At 42.6% G+C, this 25443-nt stretch overlaps 1 protein-coding gene across 1 annotated transcript; it reads left to right on the plus strand.

Moving 5' to 3' along the window:
- Window positions 1-25205, plus strand: XRCC2 (X-ray repair cross complementing 2). The gene is made up of 3 exons (XM_027538513.1): window positions 1-147; window positions 12241-12322; window positions 22606-25205. Exons 1-3 carry the CDS (start codon window positions 109-111, stop codon window positions 23325-23327), a joined length of 843 nt encoding a protein of 280 aa, XP_027394314.1. The 5' UTR covers window positions 1-108; the 3' UTR covers window positions 23328-25205.
- Window positions 25206-25443: the final 238 nt, after the last annotated feature.

Consider the following 25443-nt stretch of genomic DNA (forward strand, 5'->3'; position numbering starts at 1 on the left):
CGGGGTCAAAGGGTTAGCGTCTTTGACTGGCTGAGGGGAAGACGCCGGGCGGTAAATGGCGCTGTAGGCGGGAAGATTGAGTGGCTGGTGCGCCGAGCCTCCGGGGAGATGTGTAGTGACTTCCATAGGGCTGAATCTGGGACGGAGGTGAGAGGCGCCGGGGTGAAAGCCAGGGAGACGAGAACAGGGCCGCGGGTCGGCGCGGGAGGCCAGCGGGCGCGGGAGGCCCGGGGCCTCAGGAGGAGGAGGCGCGCGGGGCCCGGACCCCGGCGACCCTGGTGCCCGTCCCCCAAATTTGCGCCCCCCGGAGACTTGGGGCCCTCAGAGGGCTCACTGCGTACACGACTGCGTGTAAAATGGGAGCTGTCTAGTCTCTAACGTTATGGGCCAAACCCGTGCACGGCAGTCAAACACGGTTTGCAGGAGAGGCTAAGAAAAGCAGGGTGTCGCCTGGCTGAGCGTTCATAGATTTTCTAGAACAGGGGTGTTTGACTAGGTGGCGCCACCTTCGCCTTCTGTTCTGTACGTCTTTGCTTATGGCGTCCTGCCCTCGCTATTACAATATATATCCAGCCCAAGTATCCAGGGCCACACAAGCAGTGAGTGTGAGGCCTGCAAGGATTTATTCAGGAATTGAACCAGCAAGGATCGAGCACTTCGTATGTGTTAGCCGCGGGTGAAAGAACTAGAGTTAGAAGCAGGAAACAGCTTCCGCTGTTGGAGAACTGAGAAGGGAGGCTCACCGCCAATTACAGGACCTTGGGCAACCTGGAAGACTTAACTGGGAGGGGGAGGCGACAGCGGAAGTTTCAGGGACCTTTTGAAGGTGACTTGGCAAGGAAGGGGTGACATGGGGCAGGGAGTTGGAAGTATGTGGGTTCTGCCTTTGGGCATCCCTGATACCTCAGTTGGTAAAGAACCCGCCTGCATTGCAGGAGACCCCAGGTTCGATTCCTGGGTCGGGAAGATCCCCTGGAGAAAGGATAGGCTACCCACTCCAGTCTTCTTGGGCTTCCCTGGTGGCTCAGCGGGTAAAGAATCTGCCTGCAATGCGGGAGATCTGGGTTCGATCCCTGGGTTGGGAAGATCCCCTGGAGAAGGGAAAGGCTACCCACTCCAGTATTGTGGTCTAGAGAATTCCATGTACTGTATAGCCCATGGGGTCGCAAAGAGTCAGACACAACCGAGCGACTCTCACGTTTATGCTCCCTGATTTAGGGGAAGTGCAAGTAGCTCTTTGTAGTTGAAGCCAAACAAAGCTAGTGCGGACACATTGTTGGGAAGTCAGCCCTGAAAAGTAGGCAGTGCAGGTTACGGAGGATCTTTTATACCGAGGAGGGAGGACGGGTAGCACTGCCCTAAACTGATGAGCAAGCTTTCTGCGGAGGTCCAGATAGTCTGTATTTAGGTTTTGCGGGCCATTCCGTCTGTCAGGACTACTCAACTCTGCTGTTTAATGTGAAGGCAGCCAGAGACGTGTAAACAAATGCGCGTGGCTCTGTTCCAATAAACCTTTTGTTCTTTTGGGGAACCTTATTTTTGGTGCCAGGTCTTCATTGCTGTACTGGCTTTCCGTAGTTGTGGCAAGTGGGGGCTGCTCTCTGGTTGTGGTGCTGAGGCTTCTCTTGTTGGAGCGCGGCCTGTACCGCACAGCAGGCTTAGACAGCTGTGGCAAGTGGGCCTTGTAGTTGTCTGCAGGCTCTAGAGCACAGGCGTGGTAGTTGTGGCGCACAGGCTTGGTTGCTCCACGGCCTGTGGGGTCTTGCTGGACCAGGGATGGAACCCAAGTCTCCTGCATTGACAGGCAGATTTTTTTTTTTATCAGTAAGCAACCAAGGAAGTCCCAACCTTTTGTTTTTTAAACATCAAGGTTTGGTCTGCTGGCCGTTGTTTGCCAACCCTTGCTCCTTTAGAGTGGAGGCGCCGCTCCCCGTAAGAACTGCCACAGTTACAAGCTCACTGATTGAAATGATAATTTGAATCCTAGGTTAAACTCAGATGACTTTGGCAGTCAGAACAAGGCTAGCATCTAAAAACTGAGAACCCAGTACAGTCAAATCACTGAACAAAAAATTCATCATATCGTCTGCCTGCCCCAGCCGTCTGGCGATCCTCAGCAAGATTGCCTTGCTAGAATTACTTTGGAGTACAGAGTGGGCGGGGGTGGGGAGGATGCTTCCTTATTCTTTTTCCTTTTTGTCAACAAAACCAACTAAACAAGCCTCTTTTTTAAGTGCTGGGCACCCTGTGGCCGTTGCTGAATTTATTTGGATTTTGTTTCTTTTCTTAGTACATTAGTCTACTACACGAACTTCTTCTTGGAGTCCTTGTGTTGAGGAAGATATCTGAGGTCACAGACTATCCCAAGAAACTGAAATAAGCTACTTTTTAATTCACAAGAATAGCCACATTATAAAATAGCTAACTTTCCCCCACGTCTTGTGACTAGGAGGCAAAAGACATTTCATACAGGGTCTTTAAAAAAAACACAAAAGTTGCAAAGAGGATTTTTTTTTTTAAGCAGATTCCAGGGATGCAATCTCTGGTAGGCGAGAGAGCAAGTGGAAAACTTACGTAGTGAGCCCTTGATTTAAAGAAGACACACCTTGGAATGCAATTTACAGTAGATAATCTGTTCTTTACCTTACTTTCAAACAGTAGCAGTGGTATTTTTACTTTTATATCCTCTGAACATGAGAAAAGATTTGGCGATATTTTGGTATCACCCACCAAGTGGCTGCATTTGCACGTAGTTGTTAAGTAGTGACGTACTTTGAGTTTTCTCAAAAATGCCAGTATTCGTTAAGTGTAAAAGTAACCGGGGGATAAAAAAATTTGCTGTCCAGTTTTGGTTGACATGCACAACATACTCTTTCTTCTCTTTAATTTTATTATGATAGTTTCTATTGTATTTATTATTAAAGTATTACATGCTTATGGCAGAACATTCCAGTAGTACGAAGTGAAAAGTTGGAAACCTCTCCACCCCAATTATCATGTCCCAAGGGTGGTGCTAGTGGTAAAGAACCTACCTGCCAATGAGGGTTGCTCCCTGGGTGGGGAAGATCCCCTGGAGGAGGAAATGGCAACCCACTCCAGTATCCTTGCATGGAGAATCCCATGGACAGAGGAGTCTGTAGGGCTACAGTCCATAGGGTCGCAAAAAGTTGAACAAGACTGAAGCAATTAGCATGCATACAAGGTGGATTTTTGTGAGGTTTCCCAGAAATTCTCTCTCTCTTTTTTTTTTTTTTTGGTATTTTGGCTGCTCTGCTCAGCATATGGGACGGTTTTCCAACCAGGTATCGAACCCAGGCCACCACAGTGAAAGTGAAGAACATGAACCACTAGACCACTAGGGAATTCCCTGCCAGAAATTTCCCAATGTCATTGTTTTGGAGGCTGAGATGGAGAGTGCTGGATCATGATTCTAGTCTTGGCTCTGCTGGCAGCAAGCTGAGAGATTTTGTATAAGTTGTTAAACCTTGGGGCTGCCCAGGTGGTGCCAGTGATAAAGAATCTGCCTTCCATCTCAGGAGACCTAAGAATGGGGGTTTGATCCCCAGGCCAGGAAGATCCCCTGGAGGAGGAAATGGCAACTCACTCCAGTATTCTTGCCTGGAAAATTCCATGGACAGAGAAGCCTGGCGGGCTGCAGTCCATGGGCCGCAAACAGTGGGACACTGCTGAGCACACGTATTAAGCCTTGTCTTCTAGCTGTAAAGTGAGGGGATAGATGATGATTTCTCAGTTCCCTTTCAGCTGTACTTCTAGAAGGTGAGTCCTTATACTTCTGCATATCCTTCCACTAAGCACAGTATTCCCTGCACAGTGAACACTTGATAAATATTTATTAATAGTAGTACCTGGTTTTCTTTATTTTTTGGCTGTACCGTGCTGCACACAGGATCTTAGTTCTGTAACCAGGGATTGACCTGTGCCCTTGGCAGTGACAGTACCGAATTGTAACCATTGGTCCACCTGGAAATCCCCTGGTTTTCTTTTCTTAGAAAAGGTTCAACTCACCTGCCAAATCAACTGGCCCTGAAAATAGATGGCACTGGAGCGTCGGGCCCATAGCTGGCTGTTGCTGGCAGTCAAAGAGGCACAAGAGGACCGGTGTGCCAAACAACACCCCTCCACGCCCCGCATGCTGTAACGCATAGGAGGGCCACTTCGGTGGGCCTTGAAGCCTGGGTTGTGGACCCATGTGGAGCCACAAGAGGCAAATATTACATAAGACAAGTAGTGTTTCTTAAATAATAATAATTGGTCTTGCAGTGATAGAACAACATCTATCCCCTTCTCTCTTTTCATCCCTTCTTACCCAGAACCGAATCAGTGCTCCATTATTACCATTACTCCATTGTGAGTACTTTCAACTTATTGTCTTTTTACATCCTAACCTACAAATGCAGAGACATTACTTTGCTAACAAAGGTCCGTCTAGTCAAGGCTATGGTTTTTCTGACAGTCATGTATGGATGTGAAAGTTGGACTATAAAGAAAGCTGAGCACCGAAGAATTGATGCTTTTGAACTGTGGCTTGAAGAGTTGAAGAAGGACTCTTGAGAGTCCCCTGGACTGCAAGGAGATCCAACCAGTCCATCCTAAAGGAGATCAGTCCTGGGTGTTCATTGGAAGGACTGATGCTGAAGCTGAAACTCCAACACTTTGGCCACTCATGCGAAGAGTTGACTCATTGGAAAAGACCCTGATGCTGGGAGGGATTGGGGGCAGGAGGAGAAGGGGACGACAGAGGATGAGATGGCTGGATGGTATCACTGACTCAATGGACATGAGTTTGAGCAAGCTGCACGAGTTGGTGAAGGACAGGGAAGCCTGGCATGCTGCAGTCCATGGGGTCACAAAGAGTCAGACACAACTGAACTGCTTTCCTGACCATGGTTAAACCCAGCTGTCTACTTCCTACTTCCTACTGTTTACTGTCTACCCACTCAGCTGGATATTGCTAGGGAAAATCACGACCAGGCTGACTGATTTCATTTTTAAATTTATAACCATCAACTTCAAGTGGACTCCCAATCCCACCTGTGCTTTCCTAGCTAATTCACTTTGTCTCAACAAAATACCTGTTATCAAACCCAACCTTATGCCTGAATTCCAGCCACATATGTTCTAGTACCTTCTTGATACCCACATGGATGTCTAATAGGCCTCCCACACTTAACATGTTCATCATGATTGACTCCTGGATCCAAAGAAAATAGGAGAAGCCTTGCCCCAAATTGAACCCTTGGTGTACCACCACACATGTACACCCAGCCCCAGCCTGCTCCCTCTTCTGCCGTCCCTATCTTGTTAAATGGTGAACTAATTTTTTTCTACCTTTTGCTCAAGCCAAAAACCTTGAAGTCATTCTTGAATCCACTTTTTCCTCTCATATCAGCCCACATTCGTTCGTGCATTCTGTCTTCTGTACCTTCAATGTGTTATCATGGATTTGACTACATTTCACTACCTTTCCTGCAGCCATTCCTCTTCCTAGTAACCATCACCTGCTTGACTGCACTAACCTCCTAACTGGTCTCTGCTTCACCCTGTTCACACTTCCTCTAATGTATATTCCACGTAGTGTCCACGATGCTCCACTCAAAACATAAGCAGACTCTACTGCCCAGAGCTTTCCAGAGGTTCCTGTATCATTCATAGTAGAACCTGGAATCCTGTTTCTTATATGATTTGCAAACTGTGTGATTTGTCCTTCCGCCCCACCCATAACCTCAGCTCTCCTCTCCTGCCTTTGTGATCTTCTCTCCCACTCTCCCTGACTCTTCTTCAGGCACACTGTTCTTGCTCTTCCTTGAATGTACCAGATCTGCCTCAGCCTCAGAGCCTTTGCAGTTCCTGTTGAGTCGGCCTAGATACTTCTCCCTCAGAAAGTGACACGGCTCACTTCCACACTTGAGTCGTTTGTGTTCACAAGCCAACTTGTATGAGGAGGTCCTTCCTACTGTTGTTTTTTAAGATTTATTTTTGTTTATGGCTACAATGGGACTTCGTGGCATTGTGCAGGCTTTCTCTGGTTGGGGCAAGTGGGGGCTGCTGTCTGTCAGTCACTGCGGTGGTTTCTCCTGTTGCCGAACGTGGGCCCTAGAGTGTGCAGGCCTCAGTGGTTGCGGCTCACCGGCCCTAGAGCACAGGCTCAGTTGTCCCACAGCATGTGGGATCTTCTCAGGCCGAGGGTTGAACCCATGTCCCCTGCATTGGCAAGCAGATTCCTAACCACTGAGCCACCAGGGAGGTGTCCTTCCTACTAGTAATTTTATTCCATTTAACCTTTTTCTCCCTCTGAACACTTACATCTGACATCTTACATTGTACATGTGTTGTCTTCCCACCTCCCACCCCCGCCATTTAAGAATCATGATTGCAGATGTTCTCTGCTGAGTTTATTTCTTCAAGTCTCAGCGTTTAGAACAGTATTTAGCTCACTGAAGGCGCTCAGTAGGTGTTCCCTAGTAACTCAGTAAAGAATACCTGTGCGATGCAGGTTCGGTCCCTGGGTTAGAAAGATCCCCTGGAGTAGGAAATGGCAACCCATTCCAGTATTCTTGCCTGGGAAATCCCATGGACAGAGGTGCCTGGTGGGCTGCAGTCCATGGGGTCGCAAAAGCTGGACACGACTTAGCTACTAAACAACATCTGGCTTCTGTCTCCATCTTCCACTAAGTGCTTTTCTCAAGGTTACCGTCAAACTTTATGTTGCCAAATGCTCATTTCTAAGCACCCGTCTTAGACTAGAAAGGCAGAAGGTGCACTTCGTGCAGACAAGCTGTCAGGTCCCCGGCACAGGCTGATCAGTGCGTGTCTAAAATAATCCATTAGGAAAATCCCTCCTTCCCTGGGGAAGAGAGAACAAGAGTATAGGAGAATGCACCTCACATGTTTCTCCAGCGGAGTCTCATAAACGGGGCAGGAGGCCAGGGGAGGGAGTTCCTCCAGTGTTAAGCTTCTGCAGTTTTGAGTCTATGCTTTGTTGTCTCTTTCTGAGGTCTTGTGTATAGTTGATTTTTCTAAGTGAAATTTTGAAGCACAGTCTGATAATGACTTCCTAGTGAAATCTTAACTGTGTATTTAATGAAATTACTAATTTGTGAAATGTCATAAATTAAAATTTAGTCTTTATTTTGCTAGAAATTAATGCTGCTTAGGTATGTATAGTAATTTTCGCCTGACTTTTAATAAATTTTTCTTATAGGATGATTGCTTTTTAAAACATATTAGTGAAAGGCAGCAGCTCTCAGGGAATATACTAGAAACAATGGAATTGTACTATTTAGTGTCTGAGTAACAGCTGTCTTTTCCATGTAATTTAGACAAAAGCTTTATTGAAGAACCAGGCCTAGTACTCTGCCCTGAAGGGCAGTTGAATTTTCTAAGTAGCAGAAGAGCCTGATTTCATAAATGAAAAGAATTAGTCCTCTGATTTAAGGGACTCCATGATAAGGGCCAAATTTTGCATTGATCACATACATGTTAACATAGGTGCTGTTTCCTTGCCTTCCTACACGTTCCAGCTCATCTCTTTATGTGTTGTTGAGTCACTAAGTCGTGTCTGTCTGACTCTTTGCAGTCACGTGGACTATAGCCCACCAATCCATGGGATTTCCCAGGCAAGAATACTGGAGTGGGTTGCCATTTCTTCTTCAGGGGATCTTCGTGACCCAGGGATCGAACCTGCATGCCCTGCATTGACTGATGGATTCTTTATTGCTGAGCCACCTGGGAAACCCTCTCTGTGTTATAGTTACACATATTTGCCTGGAGTGAATTTCCTCTATATATTGTATATGCAGGAAAACTAAGAATTGTATTCAGTTTGTAGATGAAAGTCCAAGCCTGTTATAGGGCAGGGGGGTGAATATTTGGTTTAGATTGTAGATGGACTTTCACACTTAACTGGTTTGAAACCTTGCTGCTGCGTCCATCTGCAAACAGATTTCATCACAAAAGGTCAGGGGAAATGAGCCTTTACCCAAATGACAATTACATATGCATGTTTGCCTTAATATCATTCATTTCTGGTAATTTGATCTTTAAGCTCCCCTTCCTGCTCTAGTGTAAGCTTCTCCATAAAAATAAAATGATGCTTTAAAGCATCTTTATGATACATATTCTACTTAATAAGCATATATAATAAACATATACCTTGAAGGTATATGTTCAATAAAACAGACTCTTGTTAATGACTATTAATAACTTTAGCGATAACTGTGAGTCTGGGTGAACTCCGGGAGCTGGTGATGGACAGGGAGGCCTGGCATGCTGCGATTCATGGGGTCGCAAAGAGTCGGACACGACTGAGCGACTGAACTGAACTGAACTGAAGAATACTCATAGGCTTTTGTAGAACTTTGCATAGGTTGTCCAAACATAGAAAAATTTGTATAGTTTAAGGATCCTTTTACTCCAGCCTTTGCCCAGTTCTACCTACCTGTGCCCTGTTTACCTTCATCTTAACAAGCAGCTACTAAGGTTGTGCCAGATGTAAAGCATTTTGGAATTGGTGGTGAGCCAAGATAGAGCCCTCTCCTTTAAGCTCTTACGTCCAGATGAGGGAGACTGGTAATGTGTTCTGAAGTATAGGAATAGCTTTCTGGAAGGAGGTGGCCCTCAAGAATGTATAGAGTTTTCATTCATTCAATAGTCTGGGCCTTAGAGCATTTGAGAGTATAGGGAAAGGACATTTCTTGATCAATGAACGTCTCTTTCAAAATTAAAGTAGCCTCTCACACAGATTAGAATCCACTCTCCCTTTTCAGTGCCTTCACAGAGCCCCATGTCATTTCTGTTACAGCACCTACAATACTTTCTTGAATTCTTTAACCTTTTGACTCTGCCCCATTCAATTTTTTGAGGATAGAAACTGTGTCTGTTGTATCTATGTATGCCCAGCAACTTATTCACTGGACTATTTACTGGAAATATTCAACTGGAATGTTTACTAATGAATATTTGTATAATTAAGTATTACCCCCTTTCTTTCTGCTGTTGAAAGAAAATATTTGGGGATCCTTGTGATGTTAGGGTGTGTTATGAGAGATGGTGAGAGAGCCCAGGTAAGTGTTTAGACAGGACCTTAGGTTGGTTTGACCTTCCGCTGAGGAAGTCCAAACCCGTTGTCCCTGTGTCCAGTGATGCAGACTTCGAGGCTTTGTAGCGCAGGGGAGAGCTCCAGGCTTTGGGAGGCAGAGGTCTCAGTGAAATCCTAACTCATTTTCTCATCTGAGAAGCAGAATGATAACAAATAGAGTTAATGTAACAATTAAAAGAGATAATGTATAGAAGTTATGTACCACTGATACCACAGCAAGTACAAATAGTAGTTGTTTTTAGATAGGTATTGTTATGATGATAAAACCTGGCAGATACTGATTTACAAACCAAATGCAAAAACTGTTCATTTACAATTTGAGTGCATGTGCCAAATAGATGAAGATTGTGTCCTCTGTGTATTCTTTCCCAATTAGGAAATTTGGGCTCAGAAAGGGTGCTTAGAGAATCAAGAGAAATAGTTTAATTATCTTAATAGCTGCCATCCCCAAACTCTGTTTGCCTGACGTGGTCATCTTCCCTAAAGGAATTAAAGTGTCCCGTCAAGCAGAATTTAGTTGGATTCCTTGTACCTTGGCTTAACTTACTTTTTGCACTTCTGAAGCTCTAGTTTGATTACACCTTGCTTCTTTCAACTCCTCAAATCTGGACATCATTCACTTAAATTTATGTAATGGTCAGGTTTATGCCAAATTTTTAGGGTATTTTATACTTGGGTTTGGAAGATCCTTCATCCCATCAGATGACTTTTATATGTTGTTAATATTGCCTATTTGTGTAAGTATTATTATGAAAAATAGCTATGTTTTCCTAAACAAAAAATGTAGTGAGGAGTGAAGTTAACTGGGTTCTCATCTCTCCTTCTGTATCTAATCTATTACTATGTGTTGTTCTGGTTAAAGTTTGTGAAGATAATCTCAGCTCTTACAGAGCTGGAAAAGGAAGAAGTATTTTTGGACAATTGTGGATATTCTTCCTTGACAGTATACCAAAACTTGACAAATAGTGAAGTTATTGCATTGTAGAATATGAAATTATTTCAGTAAACTTTTCATATGTTACAATCCATTGACTTATAACTTTAAACTGTCTGGGAGTGAATTTTACCCAGTGATTGGTCATTTGGAAATGGTGGTTCACTGAGTTATGTAGATCTTCCAAGTATTTACACATTTGTTAAATAATTAGCCCCCCAAAATCACATTTGTTAAAATCACCAGTGATTTTACCACTACCTTAAGTATTGGGATGCTGTCAAGCTCACAGTAGTAGATAAAAGTTTTCCAAAATTCATATTTTATCATTGGCAACAAATACTGACAGTTACTTTTCCTTAAAGTGATAGGCTCACTTCCTTCATTTTCAATAAGATGTCTGACATCTACCCAAGTTTGTGTAATCATAATTTGTCAGTCATTCTTCAAATAAAAGTGTTTTGTGAAAAAGTATCCATCTCATATAATCACACAAGTGCTTTTCCTAGAGAAAACCCACTGCGTTTGAGTTCGCAGCAGAAGTGCTTTCTTTGTGTGTGAAGTTGGGGGAAGTCTCCAAGACTCCGTCTGCAGAGTTCCAGGTCCTCACCCCCTCACTCATTCAGACATTAATTGCATGTTTGGCGGTTCCCAAGGCTACCTTCAGGTTTAGTGATTTTGCTGGAAGGACTTACAGAATACACTGAAAGCTTAGTCACACTTATATTTTGCTGCAGCAGAAGGAAACATTGAAATCAGCCCAGGGAAGAGGTACAGTGGGACGAAATCCAGCATTCCCAACAGGAGCTTCCGGTTGTCCTGTCCTGGTGGGGTGTGGGCAGTGTGCTAGCTTTCCCCAGCGGCAGCGAGGACAGTGTGCTGGCCGAGGAAGCTCACCTGAGCTTTGGTGTCCAGAGTCTTTATGGGGCTTTGTCATGTGGACATAGTCAGCCCACCAATAACTGAGGTTGAGCTGCCTCCAATCCCTCACCCCACCACTCTAGGCATCAATTTCTCTTGGAACACGTTGAATCCTTAGCAGTCTTGTGAAGGAAATACTGGTTTTTTCTTCCCTTTACCTATGAGAAACCTCAAGCCCAGGGATCTAGTGGGTCAGGTTCTGAAGTCCCAGCTGTCTACTCTTAACTGTTGTAAATTGCTGCTTTTTTTTTTTTTAAACTTATGATTTACTTTTGGCTGTGCTGGGTCTTTGTTGCAGTGCACGGACTTTCTCCGGTTGTGGTGAGTGGGGCTGCTCTTCACTGCAGTGCTTAGGCTTTTCTCGTTACGGAGCACAGGCTTTAAGGCAAGCAGGCTCAGTAACTGTGCTTAGTTGCTCCATGGCATGTGGGATCCCATGGCATGTGGGATCTTCCCGGACCTGGGATTGAACCCATGTCTCCTACATTGGGAGGCAGATTCTTAACCACTGGACAACCAGGGAAGTCTATTCATTGCTTCTGAAAACCCCTTGCTCTAATCTACAGACCAGAGAGCAAACTCATAAAGGTGACATCCAAGATCTTTTGTGATCTGACTTCTGTTCTTTAGGACTTCGTTATGTCCTGCCTGTTTTGTGCTGAAAGCTCTGGCATTTCAGATCTCCTTACAGTTTACCTACACACAGCTGTTTATAACCTTTTCATCTTGGCTGATGTTGCATCTGCCAGGTATGCCTGCCTATGTGCCCTGTTCACAGATTCAAGTATTTGGAGCTTCTCAGGGAGAGTTTTTCTCCATTGTCCCTTCCCTTCCCATCCCCTCCACCAGAGAAGGAGCTGGCACTATAATGGACAGATGAAAGCTGATACCTGTGTGACAAGTGTGGTAGGCATAGTGAGAAAGATAATTATAGCAAGTAAGGAAGGTAAATACTTTGCAATTAGTTTGATTCTGTGTCCCAAACTATGCTATCGGCTTCTTTGAAGGCAGAGACTCATTTTATACCAAGAGTACTTGGTACGTAAAAAATAAAGTATATTCTGGGTAAATGAACACAACTTTTCTTCTAAATTATATTTTCTATTTCATAATTTCCTCCAAATCCTCAAAATGCTGGTGAAAAGTTTCTTACAGACTTTTGGTAAATTGTATAAATTTTGACTTGTTGTGTGTGTGTGTATGTTGGATTTTAAATTTTTAGATAATAAATTTTCCTTCTCTCTCTTTTTTTCCTGCCTTTTGCAAGCTCCTTGCCCGACTGGAAGGTAGAAGTTCCTTGAAAGAGATAGAACCACATCTGTTTGCTGATGAAGAGTCACCTGTGCATGGTAAAAACACAGTCTCAAGCCAAAATACAGTGTCATAAATGAAGTTTTATAAGACAAGTTTTTCCCCTGCATATATCCATATATGGGTTTCCCTGGTGGCTCAGATGGTAAAGAATCTGCCTGCAATGTGGGAGACCCAGGTTTGACCCCTGGGTTGGTAAGATCCCCTGGAGAAGGGAAAGGCAATCCACTGCAGTATTCTTGTCTGGGAGAATTCCATAGACAGAGGAGCCTGGTGAGCTGCAGACCACGGGGTTGCAAAGAGTTGGATACGACTGAGCAACTAACACACCCACACACACACATTCATGTACATACTCATACTTCTAGCAAGAGCCTACATAGATTAAACGTGAAATTAAAAACCGGGACAGAGATGATGGCGGCACACTTTTTAACCTTCGTTGTCTGCCAGCTGAGATGGAGCCTGGCTTACCTTCAGTAAGTCTTCAGTGTAAAAACCTCTCTTATCCCAGCACAGTAACTGTGGGAGTTTGTTACTTATTTTTTGTTTCCGTACAAGTTTGAGGATCACAGGAAAGTTCTTAGGTACTTGGTAGTTCTGTGAATATTTTTACAATAGGGAAAATGATAGCCGCTTATTCTGCTAACACTTCTCCACTAGGGAAAACTTAAAAAAGAAGGTGGTGTGCTTAGATGTGTGTGTGTGTGTTTTTCTTTTCCACTGTAATAGCTTTAAAGAGATACAATTCACTCAAGTGTACAGTTTGCACTTATGCGTCTATTGGCACAGTCAATTCTAGAACATTTTCTTCATCCCCAAAAGAAACCCATGCCTGCTGGTAGTCACTCCTCAATTCCTCTTGTATCCCTTAGCTCTAGGCACCTATTAATCTACTTTCTGCCTCAGTGATGTGCCTTTTCTGGACATTTCATGTCGTTGGAACCATCCAGTATATGGTCTTTTGTCACTGATGTCTACTTTGCTTCATATTTTCAAGATTTATTATACTGTAGCATGCATCAAGTAGTCTGTTCCTTTTTATTGACTAATGTTCTGTTGAATCCATTCATCAGTTGATGGCCATTTGGGTTGTTTCTACTTTTTGGTTATTAAGAATAATGCTGCCATGATCGTCCTGGGTACAAGTTTTTCTCTGGAGAAATATTTTCCGTTTTCTTGGGTAGTACCTATGAGAGGAGCTGCTGGGTTGTATGGTAGCTCTGTGTTTAACCTTTGGCGAAATTTCCAGGCTGTTGTTTAAAGTGCCTGTTGGGAAACCCACGTTTCACCTGTCAGCGTCAGTGAAGTGTGTCCTGGTTCCAGTCTACCCAGGTCCTGCACACAGCTATTGTCTGTCTTTTTGATTATAGCCTTCCCAGTGAGAATGAAGTGATACCTCATTGTGGTTTTGATTTACATTTCCCTAATGGCTAATGGTGTTAAGCATCTTTGCATGTGCTTTTTGGCAGTTTGTGTGTGTAATTTGGGGCAATATCAGATCTTTTGCCTATTTATAAAATTGGGCTGTCTTTTTATTATTGAGGTGTAAGAGTCCTTTATATATTTTAGCTACAAGCCTTTATTAAATATGTGATCTGCAGATATTTTCTCCTGTTTTATAGTTTCTTTTCTCCATCGAGGCACAAAGTTACTAATTTTGATTAAGTCCATCAATTTATCCAGTTTTTCTTGCTCTTGTCTTTAGTATCAAAGCTAAGAAGCCATTGCCTAATCCAAGGTCAAAAAGATTTAGGGCTTTTGGTATTATTGTAACTGGTTTCTGTTTTCATTATTTTCTGATCAGAGAACATACTTCTGTGATTTCAGTCTGTTTAAATTTATTGAGATGTGTTTTCTGGCCAAACATATGGTCCATCCTGGAGAATGTCCTACGTGTGCTTGAGAAGACTGTGCATTCTGCTGTAGCTGGGCCAGGTGTTTTATTGATGTCTCTTAGTTCTAGTTGGCTTTTAGTGTTGTTCAGGTATTTTTTTCCTTGCTGATCTTCTGTCTTGTTGTTCTGTCTGTTGTTGAAAGTTGGATATTTTAGTCTTATAGTCTCCAACTATTGGTGAATTGTCTGCTTCTGTCTGTCAGTTTTTGTGGGTTTCATGTAGTGTTGGGCACATGTATGTTTATTATCATTATTATAGCTTATCAATGAGTTGACTTATTAATCATTATAAAATGTTTCTCTTTGTCATCTCACACCCTTTAAGATGGCTACTGTCATAACAAACTCACAAGTGTTGGTGAGGCGGGGAGCAGATTAGTACCATTGTGCACTATTGATGGGATCATAAAATGTTGGGATCATAAAAATGGGATAATAATGGTGCAGCCATTATGGAAAACAGATTGAAGGTTCCTCAAAAAGTAAAATATAGAACTACCATTGTACTTCTGGGTATACAGTCGAAAAGAATCAAAAGCAGGGTATTGAATAGGTATTTATTTGCATACCTGTGTTCATAGCAGCACTATTCACAGTAATTGCTCAAAGATGAAAGCAACCAAAGTGCTCATCAACAGATGAATGGATAAAAAAAAAGGTGGTCTGTACATAGAATGGAATATTATTCAGCCTTCAAAAGGAAAGAAATTCTGAAACATGCTACAACATGGATGAATCTTGAGGACATGCTTAGTGAAATAAGCCAGTCACAAAAAGAAAAATACTTCCTGAATCCCCTGTATTATATGGGGTATCTAAAATAGTCAGATCATAGAAACAGAAAGTGGAATGGTGGTTTCCAGGGGCTGGGGAGGAAAGAGAGAATTGTCGTTTAATGGGTACAGATTTTCAGTTTTGTGAGGTGATAAAGTTCTAGAGATCTGCTTCACAGGTGTGTGAATGTACTTAACACTACTGAACTGCATGATGAAGATGGTAAATTTTATGTTATGTCTTTTACCACAGTGAAAAAGAGGTCCTTTGTCTCTAATAACAGTTTTTTGTCTTAACATATATTTTGTCTGATGACAGGCTAGCCACTTGTGGCCTCTCTTGGTTACGTTTGCATAGTATTTCTTCTTCTGTCGTTTTACTATCAACCTTGTGACTTGGGATATAAAGTATGCCCACTGTAGACAACCTGTAGTTGGATCATGTTTTTTTATTCCCTTTTGTCAGTCTCTGCCTTTTGTTTGGACTGTTTAATCCATTTGTTATTATTAGTTGAGATAGGGTTTATGGCTGCCATTCTGCTATCTGTTTTATATGTGTCTTACATCTCTTTTGTTCCTCTATTCATCGTTTACCGTCTTCTTTTGTGTTAAATGGGCTTCAGTGGTGGCTCACATGGTAAAGAATCTGCCTGAAGTTCAGGAGACCTGGGTTCGATCCCCAAGGCAGGAAGATCACTTGAAGGGCATGGCAACCCACTCCAGTATTCTTGCCTGGAGAATTCCATGGACAGAGGAGCCTGGTGGGCTGCCATCCATGGGGTTCTCAAAGAGTTGGACACAAAAAGTAAAGAAAAAATAGTTGGACCTGACTGAGCAGGAAGTGAAGAGGAACTAAAAAGCCTCTTGATGAAAGTGAAAGTGGAGAGTGAAAAAGTTGGCTTAAAGCTCAGCATTCAGAAAACGAAGATCATGGCATCCGGTCCCATCACTTCATGGGAAATAGATGGGGAAACAGTGTTAGACTTTATTTTTTTGGGCTCCAAAATCACTGCAGATGGTGACTGCAGCCATGAAATTAAAAGACGCTTACTCCTTGGAAGAAAAGTTATGACCAACCTAGATAGCATATTAAAAAGCAGAGACATTACTTTGCCAACAAAGGTCCGTCTAGTCAAGGCTATGGTTTTTCCAGTGGTCATGTATGGATGTGAGAGTTGGACTGTGAAGAAAGCTGAGTGCCGAAGAATTGATGCTTTTGAACTGTGGTGTTGGAGAAGACTCTTGAGAGTCCCTTGGACTGCAAGGAGATCCAACCAGTCCATTCTGAAGGAGATCAGCCCTGGGATTTCTTTGGAGGGAATGATGCTTAAGCTGAAACTCCAGTACTTTGGCCACTTCACGCGAAGAGTTGACACATTGGAAAAGACTGTGATGCTGGGAGGGATTGGGGGCAGGAGGCGAAGGGGTCAACAGAGGATGACATGGCTGGATGGCATCACTGACTCGATGGATGTGAGTCTGAGTGAACTGCGGGAGTTGGTGATGGACAGGGAGGCCTGGCGTGCTGCGATTCATGGGGTTGCAAAGAGTCGGACACGACTGAGCTACTGAACTGAACTGAGCAACTAACACTTTCACTTTGTGTTAAATAGATATTTTCTAGTGTATCATTTTAATTCCTTGTCATTATTTTTACCTTTTTTTGAGTTAGTTACCTCATGATCACCCTCAGGATTACGATCAACGTCTTAATTTATAACAGTCTAGTTTGGGCTACATACCGTCTTAATTTCTATATTTTTTGTAAAAAATCTTTGCTATCATATAGCTCCATTCCTGTCCCCTTCCTCTTGCTGTTATAAATTATGTATTATACAGTAGATGCCCTTCACACTTAAATTTTTGCTTAGTTAAAATAATTAAAATTACTTAATGCAGTTGTTTCTTAAATCACATGAAAAAATAATTACAAATATAAAACACACATAACTCTTATATTTACCTATATAGTTATATTTACCTCTGTTCTTTATTTGCTCATTTGGAATTAAGTTACTGTCTACTGCTATCCTTTCATGCATCCTGAAGGACTCCTTTTAGTATTTCCTATAGAGCATATGTGTTAGTCAAAAAAATTCTAAACTGTCAATAATAAATGACAAATTTTGGTCAAACATATTAGACAAAAGATTCAACTATCTTTTTATTCTATCAGAAAGGATATTATTACATTGAACCTTATGGAACTGACATTAAAACATGGATTCGAAGCATAGCTTAAACATTTGAATGTTATGTTTATAGAAACTTTAAAAAAAACCATTATGTTCAGTCACTAACAAAAAAGTTTACTTAAAATTATGATAGATCTTAGAGCTATAAAACTAGTTAGATGGAAAAAAATATCTGGTTAGGTGAATATTCTTTAGAGCAACAGCAGACATAAAACTAGGATTATAAGGGTTATTTATCAACAACAGCACTTTAACAGAGTATTATAGGGAAGTTCATTTTGAAGCAGTAAGAGATTGAGGGGTTACAAGCATCTCCAGTACTGTTGTGAAACGTTTTTAATGCTTTTTTTGGATAGGAGTTATTCAGTACCATATGCAAACTCATTATCTCTTCAGCACTATAGTGATTGCTCTGCAAATTCAGCATATTTCTTACATGATTGCTCAGTCGTGTCTGACCCTTTGAGACCCCGTGGACTGTAGCCCGTCAGGCTCCTCTGCCCATGGGATTCTCCAGGCAAGAATACTGAAGTGGGTTGCCATGCCCTCCTCCAGGGGATCTTCCCAACCCAGAAATCAAACCCAGGTCTCCTGCATTACAGGTAGATTCTTTACTGACTGAGCCACCAAAGAAGTAAGTTGGTACCTAGAGGATGTATTTTTTGGCTTTTCTCTCTTGTCCTTATTTTGAAGGCTCTTTAGATTCTTAAACTCACTCTGACAATCTGTTACCCAAACCCCTTACAGCATTCTATTTGTGATAGTAACTATCAAGGCCAAACCATCCAGATTTTCTGATTTAGTTTAACTTGTCAACTGTCAAACTGTAGAGGTAATTTTTTTTTTTTTTGGTTTGGGTTTTTCCTTTAACTACCAGTTGTCATACTCAATACTTTGACTGGACTGGGGCAAGATTTCTCTTAACAGCTCACAGAAACTTATAAGATAGTGTTTCAGATGCAGTTAAAAGGACCATGTCTCTCTATAGAACATTATGTTTGAATATTATTTTTGATCTTATGATTAGGTAGTAAATGTTTATAAAAATCAATGAAATTTAGTTCATCATTAAACAAACATATTTGTAGAGAATCTATTCAAGAAGTTAATGATCATATTCATCTTTAATTTCCAAGTTGGCAGATTTTACTCACCCAGTTGTTAAAAATGCCCTTCCCCCCCCCCCACTTTGCTACTAATCTGTAAAAGGGGAAGAGTGCTTCTACCTACCTGATAGTCTCTTCAGTTCAGTTCAGTCGCTCAGTCGTGTCCGACTCTTCGAGACCCCATGAGTCGCAGCACGCCAGGCCTCCCTGTCCATCACCAACTCCCGGAGTTCACCCAGACTCACATCCATTGAGTCAGTGATGCCATCCAGCCATGTCATCCTCTGTTGACCCCTTCTCCTCCTGCCCCCAATCCCTCCCAGCATCCCAGTCTTTTCCAATGAGTCAACTCTTTGCATGAGGTGGCCAAAATAACTGGAGTTTCAGCTTTAGCATCATTCCTTCCAAAGAAATCCCAGGGCTGATCTCCTTCAGAATGGACTGGTTGGATCTCCTTGCAGTCCAAGGGACTCTCAAGAGTCTTCTCCAACACCACAGTTCAAAACCATCAATTCTTCGGCGCTCAGCCTTCTTCACAGTCCAACTCTCACATCCATACATGACCACTGGAAAAACCATAGCCTCGACTAGACGGACCTTTGTTGGCAATTAGACAGCCTTAAACTTTGCCTCAGTTTCATTCATGCTGAACCAGGGCTCGGAAGAATCCATATTCACACCACACTGGCTGTTCCTCAATTAATGCATGGGTTTAGAAAGCCTTGTTAGATCTTGTAGGAGAGTGCTTTCAAAGCTTTACTCTTTTGAATTACACTGAAAAAATGTTTATGAGCACCACCCCTCTCTATCCAAGAAAATATTTAGCAAAGTTTTCATTTTCCCTCTGTTCTGAGAACTCCAGAAAACACCCGGAGAGGTCTCACAGTTACCGTCTCACCAATATCATGGGTTTCTAGCTCCCTGCGGAGTCCCTCCTCTGTTGCTTCAGAATATGTTACATTTCTCTTACCTTATCTTCATTTGACTCTCCAGCCACATGAAATTGCTGTTGAATTTTTACTCTTTAAACGAGCCTGCTGCTGCTGCTAAGTCGCTTCAGTCGTGTCCGACTCTGTGCGACCCCGTAGACGGCAGCCCACCAGGCTCCGCCGTTCCTGGGATTCTCCAGGCAAGAACACTGGAGTGGGTTGCCATTTCCTTCTCCATTAAACGAGCCTAAACCATTGTTATTTTTCTGGTTCCTCATGTATGCCTCCCTTCCTCCAGTCTGATTTCCATCCTGCTCTTACCTAAAGATAGTGACTGCTCCCTGTGGTGCTGTTTCAGACTGAGTATCTCTGTTTTTAAAGTTTGGTTCATAAAATAATGTTTATGTTAAAGGTGCTTTTGCAGACTGTACATTTCCACGACAGTTCGGTGATCTGTTCCTTACCTCTCCCCTGCCATTTTTTAATTTTTAGAACTTTTCTGCTGCATTTACTATTATTTAGTACTGTTTCTATTAAATTTGTGTCTTAACTGCCTTCATGCTGGCTTCTCTAGCTGTGGATGTGTCCTGAGACTTGAGTTTCGGCCTCTGTCTTAGTTTTAGGTTCACTCCCACTCCCCTGAAGAGTTTTCTGTTCTCCGTTTCTGTGTAGCTTATTCCTAAATTGCTCTCTTCAACCTCTTATTACTGTCATGAATCTTGAATCCTAGTGGCCATAGGATATATTTATTTTTGACACCTAGAGATACATCTTAACATACCATTTTGAAAGCTAAATTCTTGTTAGAATATTTATGTGATATGTGGATTAAAAATCTCTACTCAGTTTTGGTTTTTTCTTTCTTTACACGGCACTTCCAAGCCTGTCTTTGAGAACTTTTAAGTCACTACGCTAGGTTTCCCCTTACCTTCTGAGTAAGTGAAGGAGGCCGAAGACTTGATAGAAATGAAGCATCAGCACACTTGGGCCCAGGGCAGCTGGCGGGGGCTGAACTGGCCCTGGACCATTGGTTCCTGTCCTGGCTTATCTCTGGTGTTGGCCCCTCATTCCACGCCTCGGTCAGTGGCCTTCACACCTGCCCACTCTGCTAACCAAAGCCGCACCCCACCTGCGCCTCCCTGCCACACCTCCTCCCTTTCAAAATGCTGTGTTCCAAAACTGACTTTGTGCATGGAATGAGAACTTACATTTTCATTTTTTAGATTTCTTTCAAGATGTTCTTAAGAAGAAAAGAATCTGATGAAATGCATTCAAAAGATTCTGTACTTTGCACTAGGGATAGAGTATTCAAGTCCTCACCTTAAAGTAGTGAACAGGAAATCTACCAAGTAAATCTTCAGAGATGACATACCATGTAAATGTAATGATGATTGATGATAAAGTTTGCTTTTCCTACCTCTGAGTGTTATTATTAGGATTCCCTTTTTCAGTTGGAAGGCCCTGTGGAAGTGTTGATGGCTGCTCCTCAGCCTTGTGGGCCAAGTTCCTAGGAAAAAGAGGCGCATGTGTGTGGTCTGCTTGTTTATCTCCCCACTGCGTCTCTTCGTGGCCCACTGCGTCCTCACAGCCACTTTCCCATTAATCTTGCTCATCTGTGTTTTCAGCTTTCCTTCCCTATCGTTAATATTGGCTCAATGTTAATGTTCCTTCATCTAGTGATGTAGTTTATTCTCTTTCTATAATATAGGGCGATAAAAGAGTTTTATCTGGGGGCATGGGGAGGATTTCCACTTAGTTCTTCCTTAGCTATATGGTAGGAGGGAGTAACTTGAACTTCTGGGTTGAACATAACTGAACATAATTTTAGTCACTATAAGAGCATCCATGAACAATTGTTAATGTGAAGATAATTTTACTCTCTGAGGCTGAAATCTTGGGAATGGGGGCGGGGAGAATCTTTTTAATTAAAAATTTGAATTGCAAATTGTATATAAGATTATAGTGAAAATTGGCTGAAGTTTTGTACTACTTAAATATGGTATGGTGGCAGATTGCTAGATTTCTTACAGATTATTTGTGAGTGTTCCAACATACAATGGTTTGTTAGTAATAACAGGAAATAAAGTAACTGGACTCTCAGACAGACCTTGTAGTTGGTTCAGAGCCTAAGAAACTACCTTTTTAACGTGGTGTTTCCACTTATACTATTCAGCCATAAAGCGAATGGCAAATAGACAAGAATTGAAAAGCCCCTGTTGTGAGTGGATTTTGAAAGTCTGGCGGCAGGACAGTTTCCCCAGGTGTTTTATTTGTGCTGTCCTCAGTAAACGAGAGTGACTCGAACCTGCCAAGAAAGAGATTTGAGTCTTCAGAGCAGTTGACCCTGACTTATAATGCTCAGAAAATAACTCACAATGCAGGTGTCATTTGAACGAAATGGTGTCGAGCGGTATTCATATAGCACAGAGCAACTCAAGGCAGTGTGGAAACGTGCAGAGTGTTTCCCCTGCGGATGCAGTTGGCACTCAGGGCCTGAGGGCTGGGGGCCCTACTGCCTGTGTGCGTGAAAATGCACAGTCAAGAGCCCTTCCACCCAGAATGCCGGCCACTCTGGGAAGCCCTTGTTAGGGAGTGTTTCAGCTGCACATAACAGAAGCCCAGCCTCATGACTTCATTCTTCATGTTGGTGTGGAGGCAGGCTGCGCATGGCTGCTGTGCAGGGTTCTGTATTGTCATCCACGTCCTGGGCACCTCCAGTCTTCCTGCTCTGTCCTCCTTAGGGCCTTCCCTCCGCGATGTATACCTGTCGCCCTCGCTGTTTCTAGATAGCTGTCACTTCCGAGAAGGGAGCAACAGAGCAGAAGTGGCGCCCATGTCAGGACAGCACAACTGGAAAACCCCAGCAGACGTCCACCTGTGGCTACACTGTGGTACCTGGTGGCCTCTCTTTGCAAGGAAGACTGGGAAAATCGCTTTTAAGCTGTGCACATTGCTTTTCCCCCCAAAGTGGGGTTTTACACTTAAAGAAAAAGGAGAAACCAGATATTGGGTAATTAACGACTAGAAATGTTGTGTACCAGTAGTCAGTATCTTTTTAAAAGATGCTTGGTCTAAGGCACTTTATTCGCAGTGCTGTAAGAGCGCTTGTGAATGTATGAGGACCCATCTCCAGGAGATGCCCATAGGCCCATTTCAACCATCTCATTTTGTTTGTCAGATTTTCTTGGTGCTAATTAACAGCGAACACCTTTTTCAGAGGTGAAATGTAATGATTTATGTTTAATGTCTTTATTTGTATTTGCATATACAAATTCCTTTTGGCAAATGGGTTTAGATTTTCTTTCAAAAGAGAAAACTTTCCATAAATGTCTTTATAAAAAACATTTTTTGCAGACTTCATTTTGTGTCCTGTCATTATTGTGCTGCTACATGTTGACTGACATTTTAAAATTTTACACAGGTGATGTTCTTGAATTTCATGGTCCAGAAGGAACAGGAAAAACAGAAATGCTTTATCATTTGACAGCACGATGTATACTTCCAAAATCGGAAGGTGGACTGGAAGTAGAAGTTGTGTTTATTGATACAGATTACCACTTTGATATGCTCCGGCTTGTTACGGTCCTTGAGCATAGACTGCCGCAGAGCTCTGAGGAGATGGTCAAACACTGCCTTGGGCGGTTGTTTTTGGTGTACTGCAGTAGCAGCACCCAGTTACTCCTCACCCTGTGCTCGCTGGAAACGATGCTCTGTAGGCATCCCTCTGTCTGCCTTTTGATTTTGGATAGCCTGTCAGCTTTTTATTGGATAGACCGCGTCAATGGAGGAGAAAGTGTTAACCTGCAGGAGTCTACTCTGAGGAAGTGTTCTCAGCTCTTGGAGAAGCTTGTAAACGAGTATCGGTTGGTTCTCTTTGCAACAACACAAAGTATAATGCAGAAAGCCTCAAACCCGGAGGAAGGGCCTTCCTGCGCCCGTAATTGCCTGAGTGACGTGGATGTGGACTATAGGCCCTATCTCTGTAAGGCGTGGCAGCGGGTGGTGAAGCACAGAATACTCTTCTCCAAGCAAAATGACTCCAAAGCCGGCAACCAGTTTTCTTTACTTTCACGTCATTTAAAAAGTAACAATGTAAAAAAACACTTTTTTACTATTGGAGAAAGTGGTGTTGAGTTTTGTTGACGTGTATCATAAAACAGTCTTTTGTCAGATGTTATGCAAGTTTTAAAAAGTGTTTAATAGGCTAAAATGATTTGATTCTAAAATTTTAAACTCTAAGGGAATCTAACATAACCACGTTTCTACACAGAATGGAGTTCTTAAACTGGAACCTTAGACTGTTCTGTTCCTGGGTTGTTGAAGATTATTCAGAGTGATAACAATAATAGTTAAACTATATTAAGTTGTTTTAAAACTAAATAAATAAGATACACATTTCAGTCCAAATAAAATGGAGTTTTCTAACTTTGTGTCACATTTCTGGAACTCAGTTAAATACTTGTTTAGGAAAGTTGAAACGCCTTTCTGATTTTTCATATGTAACTCCTTTAAGAAGCTGTGAACTTGGAAAATGTTTCTCTGGAGCTGTTATTTCTGTAAAGAGGATGAAAGCAAGGAGCCTACCCAATCTGCCTTTCACATCCAAGACTACGGGAAGTCAGAGCATTCTGATCTGTTATACCGAATCCCAGGACACAGCTGCATTGTGGTTGGGTTTCTGTATAATCGTTAAATCACGGGGAAATGAGATACCCATTCAGAGAATTCTGTGAAGGTTGAAATTTTCATCTTTCTTGTTAAGTAACTTGTTGTTTGTTGTTCAGTCGCTCAGTCATGTTCAACTGTTTGTGACCCCATGGACCACAGCACGCCAGGCCTCCCTGTCCACCATCTCCTGGAGTTTGCTCAAACTTGTGTCCATCGATTCTGTGATGGCATCCAGCCATCTGGTCCTGTCACCCCTTTCTCCTCCTACCTTTGTTAAGTAAGAGGCAAATGCTAAAACTATAGTATAATTGCACGTTACTTGTGTTTTCTTACCCATTTAGAATAGGTCAGACATACCCTGAAATGAATTGAAATGTTGCCAGCTGAGAGCTGGACGAGGCTTTATATTCCTTGGTCTAGTAATGGCCAGAAAGGGGTGCATGCATCTCCAGGGGCACACAAGGTAGCCTGCGGTGAAGGAGCAAGAAAAATGTAGAACCTTGATTCATAGATTCTAATCTAAGAAAGGATTGAGTCATATCAATATTTGATAATTGACCCTATCACTCATTCAACCCATATATCAGATTGCCTTATGTCACTTGTATTTTTGAGGTATCCTGTAGGAAAAGTGGAAAGAACAATGGACTCAGGTGTTCTCAAGGGTGTGATCATTTAAATGTAACCTGTTCAGTTAAAATTAACTGTATGTTCACTTACCTAACAAAGCTGCTCTGTAAGGGCTCAAAAGATCATTTTCATAATGCAGGCATAGCAGATGTAGCATATGCTGTTTGTACCTGCAGCTCCTCCAGCTTTGGGGAACCTGCAGTTCCCCAAACCCAGTGACTTCTGCAAGTGTCATCTGGACACAGAGCCTGCTGGGCGGCGTGTGGGCCAGGCGGGGCAGTCCTTACCAGTGAGGGCCAGGGCTTGGTAGGTTGGGAACGCCTCTCCTCACCCCTTGGTAAGAACCAAGGTGTTTCTCAGGTGGCCCCTGTAGGAGCCATCTCCTCATTATCTCAGTGTTTCTTGCCTTCCACCCTCCCTCTCACTTCCCCACTCTCATGCAGCCTCATGGGATTCTCCCCCTAAAAAACAAAATCCTTGTCTAGGGACTGCTTTTGTTGTGAGTTGGAGGGGAACCAAACTGTCGGCAAGCAATAAAAAGTCATCAGGCTAACAGCCCTTCTAGGTGCGGTATTTGCTCTTCAGCCATATTATGGAATTTAAAATGATGGCATTCTAATTGTTAATCAAGTTAAATTACATTGGATCATATTACTGTCATTCACACCCACTTGTGTGCCCTCAATAAATGTTATTTTGCTATTAATATACTTCATTACCATATTTTATCCACAGTTCCTTTTTCATTTTATATTCTTGTGTATTTTATTACATGTAGTACATGTTACACATAAGTTCAATTCAGTCAGTTCAGTTGCTCAGTCGTGTCTGACTCTTTGCGACCCCATGAATCGCAGCACTCCAGGCCTCCCTGTCCATCACCAACTCCCAGAGTTTACTCAAACTCATGTCCATCGAGTCAGTGATGCCATCCAGCCATCTCATCCTTTGTTGTCCCCTT

This window comes from Bos indicus x Bos taurus, chromosome 4, assembly GCF_003369695.1.
Source record: "Bos indicus x Bos taurus breed Angus x Brahman F1 hybrid chromosome 4, Bos_hybrid_MaternalHap_v2.0, whole genome shotgun sequence".
NCBI classification, from domain to species: domain Eukaryota; kingdom Metazoa; phylum Chordata; class Mammalia; order Artiodactyla; family Bovidae; genus Bos; species Bos indicus x Bos taurus.